The sequence below is a fragment of the Phaseolus vulgaris genome, chromosome 2 (assembly GCF_000499845.2).
Source record: "Phaseolus vulgaris cultivar G19833 chromosome 2, P. vulgaris v2.0, whole genome shotgun sequence".
NCBI lineage: Eukaryota > Viridiplantae > Streptophyta > Magnoliopsida > Fabales > Fabaceae > Phaseolus > Phaseolus vulgaris.
The window spans coordinates 32,266,790-32,278,176 of NC_023758.2; the positions used below are offsets into that span (position 1 = coordinate 32,266,790).

At 32.3% G+C, this 11,387-nt stretch overlaps 1 protein-coding gene across 1 annotated transcript; it reads right to left on the reverse strand.

Moving 5' to 3' along the window:
- Window positions 1-2,805: 2,805 nt before the first annotated feature.
- Window positions 2,806-10,355, reverse strand: LOC137811512 (CDK5RAP1-like protein). Its single transcript, XM_068613296.1, has 3 exons — window positions 9,908-10,355; window positions 8,531-9,588; window positions 2,806-3,814 (listed from the first exon to the last, which is right to left on the reverse strand). Exons 1-3 carry the CDS (start codon window positions 10,180-10,182, stop codon window positions 3,312-3,314), a joined length of 1,836 nt encoding a protein of 611 aa, XP_068469397.1. The 5' UTR covers window positions 10,183-10,355; the 3' UTR covers window positions 2,806-3,311.
- Window positions 10,356-11,387: the final 1,032 nt, after the last annotated feature.

Genomic DNA, 11,387 nt, shown 5'->3' on the forward strand with positions numbered 1-11,387 from the left:
AATTTTTTAAATTAATATAATTATTATATAAATTTATTTTTTTATTATTAAAAATTATATTTTATTATTATTATTATTTATGTTTATAATTTATTATATATATAATATGATTAATTATGTTATTTTATTTTATAATTTTAATTATATTTTTTATATTTAAATTATAATTCTGTTTTAAATAAAAATAAAAATAATTTTAATTTAAAATATATGGATAAAACAGTAAATTAATATTAATTAATTAAATATATATATACATACAACTTTCTTCACACATTTGCGAAAAAAGTTTTGAGGGAGAAAACATTTTCAATTTCCGTACACTGAATAAGCGTTTTTCTCCTTCCAGAAACAAACGGAGCCTAAGAGTTGGCCTCTGCACAAGAGACACATTTGACCCTGCAAATGTGACAATGACGTAACAGAGTGAGATTGCGGTCGAATGAGCAACGCGAGCTTCAAAATAGGATAAAAAAGAATATATTACATCGGTTCTTAGAAACAACCGATGTAATATATATTTTTACTTAGAATGATCCATATTACATCGGTTAAGTCATCTAACCGATGTAATATATGACCCATATTAAAAAAATTGATTTTTTTTCATAAAGAGTGAGTGGGTCATAAACGTCACATAAGTAACCACTTATATACACACGGGGTAACCATTTTTGTGTGTGACACTATATGTGGAGAAACCTACATCGGTAAAGTCATTTAACTGATGTAATATATGATTTTTACATTGGTAACCGATATAATATATGGTTTTTATTATAAAAAAAATGATTTTTTTTCATGAAGAGTGGGTGACCATAAACATCACATAGTTAACCACTTACAGACACACGGGTTATCAGTTTTGTGTGTGTTAGTATATGTGGAGAAACCTATATCGGTTAAGTCATCTAACCGATGTAATATATGATTTTTATTAAAAAATGATTTTTTTTCATGAAGAATGGATAACCATAAACGTCACATAAGTAACCACTTATATACACACAGATAACCAGTTTTACGTGTATTACGAATCATATATTATAATATAGAGTCACTGTCACATCCTCACCAAATATCACGTCTGCAGCATCAATTAATACCACTCAAGTGATCTCAAATCTTAAAGGGTGTTAATAAAATATTTTTGATATCAGTCTGATATATTAACTAGGATAAAACTAATCTTAAACTGTTTTAATGAAAAGCTGTGCTGGTTACTATAGCAGAAGACTGCATTTGAAAGAAAGAAAAAAGGGTGGCGAAGTCGTTAACGTCTTTTCGTTCTTCCACTGTTTTCCATTATGGAGTAAAAGTGCAGGTGCTTTCGTCTAGTCTGCATCATCCTGAGTGCTACACAGTCTTCAGCAGCACCACTCTCCCATCTTCTGATGCACAATTATTAAACAAAACTATACTATCTTTCCACTCTCTTCCTCCAAACACTTTTGACCAAACAACATGAATTTTCAAAACATCCTCTCAGAACTCAACACCCTCTCTGTTGGTTTCCACATAAACAAGATAAAAAACTAAAAACATAAACAAAACCAAGACAAAATCTACATTTAACCACAAAAATTTAAAATAATTCAAAAGATAACATTAAAAAACACATTCGATTATATTATAAATACTAATAAATATTTATAACATAAATTATTTAAATACATCTATATTATATTTAGATAAGCATACTTATTATCTTTTAAAGATAATAAATTATGATTAGTAAATATAATTAGATATTTATCCTTTTTATTATAATACAATAAATAATTAAAATAAATAATATTATGATAATGAATAAAATATTTTAAATTTTATTCTTTTGTAAATTAAATTATCTTAATATTTTGTAACTAATTTTATAAGAAAACTTAAATTCAATTAATTAAATTAGAAATGAACTTTATTATATTTTAACTTTTAAATTGATAGGTAGAAAACAAATAGTATATAATTTATAATTAATAATTTGAATAAATTTAAATATAGTTTTTAAATAGTTTTTTATAACTTTTTCAACTTAATTAAATAATACTTCATAATTAATTATCTTTTAGTTTTAATTTCTAAATTATTTTTATTAAACTTTAACTAAAAATATTTTTGATATTTATTATATTTATCAATTAATTTAATTTTTTTTATTTTATCACATCACCCAATTCAATAAATTTTCTACTCATCTTTCTTCACTTTCTCTTAATTAAAACAATATTATTTTTTTTTTTCTTTTCTCATCTTTCCCCAATCCAAAGAAAGTAATGTTTATAAGTGGTTCCTTTATTGCATGTGAATGGAGGGGGGAAGTTAGGTTTTTCTACCAATTAGTTTGCTGTAATTGACTTTGTTGTTATTATTGGACTCAATTTCAATGCTTCTGCTATTCCAATCACTACACTGTGTTTAATACAGTGACTACATGTTGTAATGTGTATCACTTCTACCAATATTTATAGAGTTATTGCTTTGCTGACAAAAATAAATAAATAATAATAAATGATGAAGGTGGGGCGAATGCCATCCTATAAAAGAAAGGATGAACTTGGGTTAGATTAATTTTTAAATTTGGATTAGAAATTATAAACCAACTCCATTTGTAAGTCAGATTAAGTTAACCAACAAAAAATTTAAAAGATAAAAAAAACATAAATATAAAGCATTCATAAATTGACCGACTTAAGTAATAAATAAAAAACAATCTGAACATGACTTCACAATCATAAAATGTTATCTTGAATTATTCTAGCACTAATTCTTTTTAAATGCTTTCATCATGAGCTGAAGAAAAAAATATAAAATAAAACAAAAATAACATAAATTTCATATTACATTTGGTCCATGTTCATCCAACAATGATTAACTAAAAAATTTATTAAAAAAAATGAAGGAGATACAATGTAAAATTCACTTAAATCACTTTCCCAATGCCGCTCCAAAACATTACACAAAAGCCAGGTAGCTAGAGAGCAATAAACAAAACCGCCATGCTAAATAGGATAATTGGGCCATTATGATGTTCTATTTAACTATATAAATGTATTGGACAAAAAGTCATTCTTCTGCGTGACTCATTAAAGTAGATGGTGCGTTGCAGGTTGTGAATGCCATAGATTTCTCAGTAATCCATAGTGTATATTTTAATGCAGACTCCAACCTTTTTAATGTGAAGAGAGGATGAACAAAGAATACAGAATCGTGATCCAGCTGATATGTCGCTAGTGAATGTAAAACCTCACTCCCTTGTAGTGTCTTCTCCCATAAAATGTGTTGCCATGTTGTGCAGTGAGTGAAACAAGGTTCTACATGCTGCATGCAACAGCTTCTTTATTCAGATTATAGTAAAATGAGGTTAGTTTAGTTATAGCAAGTGCTTCACCAAAGAGTGATGCCCTGGTAGATCTTGTTATGTGAACTTCAACATAATCACCAACCACAGGATTTCGCTTTGTACCAACATCTTCCCTATCTACGATTGGCATATTGACGAACAACACCCGATGACCCTTGTCACTCTTGCCCATAAGCTCAGTATCTGGAGCTCTTCTATTGGGTCCTTCCACTAATACAAGCTGTGTGGTTCCAATCTGAGAGTCAAAACACTTCCCCGTACTCTCGCGGAAAGTCTCAATAAGTTCAGCCAGCCTCCTCTGTTTAATTTCCTCAGGAACATCGTCAACATAATTTCTGTGGGCATGAGTTTTCTCCCTCATGCTATAAGCAAACATGAATGCCATATCATAACTAACAGCATTTACCAGAGTCAACGTCTCAGAATGGTCCTCCTCTGTTTCTCCACAAAATCCTGTTTAAATTGCAAAAGTATCACAATCAGAGGCTAGTTTCTTATGCGGTAAAATATAAGTGGTAAAGAAAAAAGTACAGGATAATAACTAGGTTTTGAGAACTACAACTACATAGTTAAACAATCTATGAGTACATCGTTCGTATACCACGAGTATTACAACGCAACATCAGTCGTATTTTATAGAGTAATGTCGGCTATATGGATCACACAACACCATAGGCACAATTATAAACCCATAAATTCCTTTCAATAATTTCCTGCAGTATCCTTTTAACAATTTCATAGGCCAAACAACCATGCGATACACCATCAACAATTCCAAAAAGAAATATATACCATATACTGGTGGTATGATATTCCTAAATAACACAAACAAAGAATTTGGTCGTGATGTTTGAAAATATTGATTTTACCTGTCCCATTTATTTTGTTGAGAAAAATTATTTAATAAGTGTTCAATAATTAGTTAGACCTACTTGAATAAATAAGATGGAGGAAAAACAGTATATTCAACCTACACTGTTGTGCTTTTTATAGATGTATATATATAGGAGTTACAAAATAAGGCAACGAACCTACCTTAAAACCTAACTCTAAAGCTGGGTAAATACAAAAAAAATAATAATAAATTAACATTTCATTTCAACACTTTCCCTAAAGCTGGATCATACAGGTCATATGCACCATGATTGGAACATATAAATGGAATCCTAGGTCCTCTTAGATATTTAGTTACAATGTATGCAAGTTGTTCATTCAAACTAACAAACTCGGTAACAAGATCCTTGACAACAACTTCTCTCTAACAAAATGACAATCAATTTCTATATGTTTAGTTCTCTCACAAAACACTTGATTGGATCGGGCAACAACACTTTGTTTCTTATTTTTCCAAGATAGAAGATTCTCTCTAACGAATACACAATATACTATGGTAGATCTCCTGTCAATGGGAGACACCCAGACCAATCTGCATCACAATACCTAAGATTTGAGTATTTCTCTTGTTCTCATACAACAATCCTTGTCCTAGGGTTCCTTTTACATATATGAGAATGTGAATCACAACATTCTAGTGATTACTGTGAAGATTCTGCATAAATTGACTCACAACTCCTGCTGAACAAAAAATATTAGGTCTTGTTATAGTGAGATAAATGAGTTTTCCCACCAACCTCCTATATCTCTCTAGGTTTGAGAAAATTTCACCTTGGTTTCTCATTAGCTTCTCATTTGAGTCCATAGAACTATAAATGGGCTTGCAACTTGTGAGGCCTGTCTCTTCCAAAATATCAAGAGCATATATTCTTTGTGAAATGATAACACCTCTTGATTGTGCCACTTCAATACCAAGAAAATATTTTAGACAACCCAGGTCTTTGGTTGAAAAGTGGTTGAATAAATGCTTTTTTAATTGACCAATTCTAATGATATCATTTCCTGTAATAACAATATTACTAACATAGACCATAAGATAAACACACTTTAGAGGAGAAGTATTACAATAAAACATTGAATGATTTTCTCTCACTCCGTTTCAATCCAAAAATCTACGCAATATGACTAAATTTACCAAACCAAGCTCGGGGGTGATTACTCTAAGCCATAGAAAGACCAATTTAATTTACAAAACTAAACCAAACTTTCACCAAGCAACAAATCTAGGAGGTTGTTCCATGTAAATCTCCTCCTTCAGCTCACTATGAAGAATGGCATTTTAGGCTAGTGAAGAGGTTAGTGGCGAATGGCACCCATGGCCAAGGAAAGATTACTTTTAGCCACAGGAGAAAAGGTATCACAATAGTCAAGACAATAAATCCGAGTGTATCCCTTGACTATTAATCAAGCTTTGAGATGATCTACTTCACATGTAGAACCAACCTTAACAAGAGGAAGGGGGACAAGCTCCCAAGTACTAGTTGTGTTCAAATACAGGCATTTCATCAATCATGGTTTGTCACCCTCCAAGGTGACCAAGATCCTTATGAACATTTTAGAAAAAGTATTGGTGGACAAGGAGAAAACAAAAGGGGGATATATAGAAGACAAACGATGATAACTTAAAAAAATATAAATAGGGTATGGATTGCAAGTAGATTGAATGTTTCTTCTAAGAGCAATAGGCCAAGCATGATCAAAGTTAATAAAAGTGAGGAGGATGAAGGATCCATGGTATGGGAACAGTGGTGGAGGATTTGAATGACAAGGATCTTCAAGCAAGGATGAAGGAGTTATTTGTACCCAACACTAGTACGTGAGAAGAGGTGGTGGAAGAATGTCATTTCTAAGTTTGAGTTTGAGAGGAAGCAGGAATAATCAATGGATAACAAAAATGGTACAGGAAAGACTTGTTGAATAGATGAAGAATGTTCCATGGAAGACAGGACAAAATGTGTATCCTCTAAGAAAGTAACATTAGCATAGATATAATACCTTTTAGTTGGGGGAGAATAACATTTATACCTTTTCCAAAGGCGAGAATATCCTAAAGAGACACACTTAACTAATATAGCCTTTGCAGAAAGTTTGTCAATACTTGGAGAGATGTTATGAACAAAACAAGTACACCCAAACACACATGGAGAGACATGATATAAAGGGTCATTTGGAAAAATTATAGAGAGACGAACTTTATTTCCAAGAGAGGAGGAAGACATCTTATTGACTAGGAAAGAGGTAGTGAGCACTGCATTCCCCAGTGATGAATAAAACATTAGTATTCAACATTAGAGAATATGCAATTTCAATAAGACATCTATTCCTCCTCTTTGCTATACCATTTTGTAGTGGATTGTCGTAAAATTCTTTGGGAAGATAAGAATGAAGAAAGCATGGTAGAAAAATATTTGTTAACATTATCACTTCTAAGAATTTTAATTATTATCCCAAATCGGTTCTTAATTTCATTGAAGAAAGACAAATATGTATAAAAATTCAGATTCGTCTTTCATTAAATAAACCTAAGTACATTGAGAGAATTCATCAATGAAGATTACAAAATAATTAAAACCAAAAGAAGTGACATGACTTAGTCACCAAATATCCAAATGAATGTTGGAAAAAAAAAAACAGAATTACACTGTGTTTTAGACTTTTTAGGAAAGGAAGATCTAAAATGATTTCCTAACTGATAAAACTCACAATCTAAAGCTTGAATTTGTTTGAGACTAGGAACCATCATCTTCAATTTGATAAACTTGGGTGGCCCAATCAATAATGCAAATGTTTTGGGTCCGGAGTTGTAAAATAGGATATAAAGCAACTCAGTTTCAGATGATAAAGACCTCATGACTCACATCCTTCGCCAATTAGACAACCTTATACCATGTTCCAAATTACCAGTGAAGGCCACAATTTAAAGAACGAGTCAATTGATTCAGATAGATTAAATTGAAAGGACAATGAGGAATTAACAAGACAAAATGTATACCATCCATATAAAGTATTTGATAACGATGAGGAATGACCCATTCTCTAGCAATATGAACATTGAGGACATCCACTTCTACCATCACGTCCTTCTCGTATGTTCTGACCTTCTTTCAATAACTTGAATTTGATTGCCATCTCTCATCAAGTTTGGCACATGGACGTGTCTAGTAACTAAATTATCCATAAAAGGGATTTGATCACCAAACTAAAATATGATGATGAACATGATCAAAATCTAAATGTAGGCTTCTCAAAATCAAGACCATATAATATCTATCAATATTCATGTTAAGTTCCTCTAATGAGTCCACCACTAGAAATCTCTTAACTTCTTCTGTTGTAGCCCTAGCCTTTACCATATGTGAGACCATATCAAGATTCATCACGCGATCATCGGGGTTGAGTGGGATTCCAAAAGGCGCACCTAACCTTGGCTTTGTCCAACGAAATGACAAAGGTGGTGACAACGGAGAGCAGTGGCGATGTCAATGGTGATGCCTGTGACAACGACAGACATTGCCAGAGACAATGAAGGAGAAGATACAGTGGGACCCACTCTAACACCAATTTGAATAAATAAGATGGAGGAAGAGCAGTGTATTCAACCTACACTATTTGCTTTTTATTGATGTATATATAGTTGTTAGAAATAAGGCAAGGCAATTACCTCAAACCCTAACCCTAAAGTTGGGTACATACAAAAGAAATAATAATAAAATAAAATTACACTTTAACACACCACTAGGACATGTACATCAAATGGGTATTCTAACACAAGCAAAGCTACTTCCCAGTTTAACAAAATATTGTGGCAAATAGAGCAAGTTCTCAATCAATACACAATTGGAAAAAAGTTTAAAATAAATAAATTTAACAAAAATGCTACTCCTCTCAATAACAAACAAAAAAATTGGCAATGAGTATGTAAAAAAAGATTTTATTCGCTCCTTTCATTTTGTTGAGAACAAACTATTGAAGGAATGCTCAATTATTTCAGAAATGCAAATTTTACAGCTCCCGAAGATGTACACCAGATGGGTTTATAAAATATGAGTAAATTGTGTATTGTGAATCTGAATTGCTAGAGAAAATAAACCAGGTTCCCTAAGAATAAAATATCATCAGATACCACATGATTATAAAATGAAAGGAAATATAAATGAGAAACTCCAGCACTCATCTGCTGAAATTAAGGTTCTCCAGTTGTAAAAGGTCAAATTAATGAATAACAAAAGAAAGTGAAAAAAAGGCAGGGAGAATAAATTTTAAAAGAAACATTACCACAAATGAAATCACTGCTCAAAGCCACATCAGGAATAATACTCCGGATTTTTTGCACAAGTTCCAAGTAAGCCTCTCGGGTATATCCTCTTCTCATTCTCTCCAGAACTTTGCTACTTCCAGTTTGTGCAGGTAAATGTATCAGCTTGCATATATTATGTCTGTCTCGCATTAGATAAAGCAACTCATCTGGAAAATCCTTAGGGTGTGGAGAAGTGAATCTGAATCGCATCTCAGGAAATTCTGAGGATAATCGATCCAGTAGATCAGAAAATCTCAAGCCCATTTTTTTTACCTTAGCCATACTAGAAAACCCTTCACTAAGTTGCCAATTGGACCCTGATTCAACCTCACTCTCACTCCCAGCTGCATCGTTGTAGCTGTTTACATTCTGGCCAAGAAGCGTTACCTCCTTAACACCCTCTTTCCAAAGCTCAGCTACCTCTCTCACAATTGACTCCACCGGACGTGATCGCTCTCTACCTCTGGTGAAAGGAACAATACAAAACGAACACATATTATTGCAACCTCTCATCACTGAGACAAATGCAGTAACCGAGTTCTTGGAGATTCTAACAGGGTTAATATCAGCATAAGTCTCCTCAAGTGAAAGGAGAGTATTGATCCCTTTTTGACCATAGTCAACCTCCTCCAGTAAGCGTGGCAAATCCCTATAAGCATCAGGCCCGCATACTACGTCAACCATTTTGTCTGAATCAAGTATCTTCTCCTTTAACCTCTCAGCCATACATCCCAAAACCACTACTTTGGGAGGGTACAGAGACTCTGCTCTTCCAGTAGCAACATTGCTCTTCCAATGCCTCTTAAGAAACCAAAAGTAATTAAGCCTCTGCCATACTTTCTGTTCAGCGTTTTCTCTAATGGCACAGGTATTGATGAATATTATTTCTGCACTCTCGGGAGCACTCACAACTTCACTGTAACCGGCTTTTTTCATTATAGAAAGAACGATCTCCATATCATTAACATTCATTTGACATCCATAAGTCTCATGATATATTCGACGAGTGGGAGGAACTTCAGCATCTGGCACAAGGCTACCCACACAAATAAACAAAGAACAAGTAAATAGATTTCAACCCTAAACCCCAATCCATCCTATCTAAAATTTACAATTCTGAACAGATGATACAGGGGGGAAATTGCGTCTTTCCTATGAACATTCTCATGTCATTCTTCCACAAGTGACGAGTAATAATATTAAAAATGCAAAAAAAAAGGTCGTCTTTTCATTCAATTCACCGAAACTGAAGTGAATCGGAAATACCCACCAAGCAAAATAAAATAAAATTTCTGTAATAAAGAAAAACCCAAAACAAAGAGGAGGTGGTGTTTGCAATTGCAACAAAAACTCACCGGGGTTGAGCTTCGGAAGCAGTGAGCGTGGCTTGAGGGATGAAATGGTGGCGGAGAGTGTTGGAATGAGAGAAGGTTCTGGAAGCGATGATAAGATTGAGAGAGCGAGAGCGTGGCGATGAGGTATAAGGGTGTGGAGAAAACACATTGTATTGGTGTTTGTGTTTGCGTTTGTGGTGGAAGATTGTGAAAGTGGCAAAAGAAGATGGACGGTGAAGTTTGAAGCGTTGAGCAATGTGAGGTTGGTTGATGACGGAGGACAGTGAGGAAGCCATGTCTCTCTCTCTCACTCTCAGTTGGGTTCTGAATTATGGTGGCGGATAGGGTCCTTGCGGTCACAAAAACACTTCAATTTGTTTTCCTGGTTCAAAGAGGTTGAGTGAGAAAGAATTCATGAAATAATTTTTTCATATCATGTATGAACGCTTAGGAATACACATGTTTAATTACGTTTTACAAGTTCACCATAAACATTCTTAATAATTGGAAATTATTGCAAACCTTTTTAAATATTAATTCGTGAACTACATTGTTAAAGAATACTTCAAATTTTGTATATCGATAAATTTTTTTTAAGATAAGATTCGAAATAAATTGAAATCACATAATCTCGTGTGTTAATGATTTTATTTACATGATGAAAGTTAAAAAGTTGTATTCCACTTCTTTTGTGTTTATTTTTCCTTTATTTCTAAGAAGTCATTTATTATTTAATTTTTTAAAAATATTTAAAGTAGGACATTGGTTTTTCTTTAACACCTAACACGATAATGTCATGAGAGAATAAGCTTTTGAAAGGATAAGATCCTTCGGTTTTTTTCTTAATGAACTTGAGTTAGATTAGAAGACTTATTGTTTTAGAAGGCAGGGAGGTTATTTGAAATATTTTTCAATATTCTTTTTATTACATATTTATTTATTTTCAAGAAAACGTCATACTTTTTACTTTATTTTGTTTATAATATTTTCATTGTAACATCTATAATTACATCACAAAATTATATCATGCAATTAAATATATACATATAATTTATAAAGTATTACAAAATATATTCATCCACATAGAGTATACATATATAAAAAACAAAATAACAAAAAATAAATGCAAAATATTTCATCAGCTTAGTATGAAGTTCTCCTACTTCCATTATCATTTATTTTCGTGTAACACACTACTATCATAAACTTTACAACAACATATCCAACATGGAAGATAGGGTAACCTAATTTTTTAAAACTTTCAATATAACTGTAACTTTAAATAAATGCAATCACAAATAAATATATATATATATATATATAAAATTCATTTTTCATATCTCACAATTTGAATAAGGAGTCATATCTATTTTTTTTTATCGGCAATAAAAAATAAATAAATGTGAACCACTTCAGTGGTGGTTCAACCCTTATACAAACATAAAATACCTAAGACACTCCATCTCAACACTCACACCACCAAACGCCTAGAATTACTAAA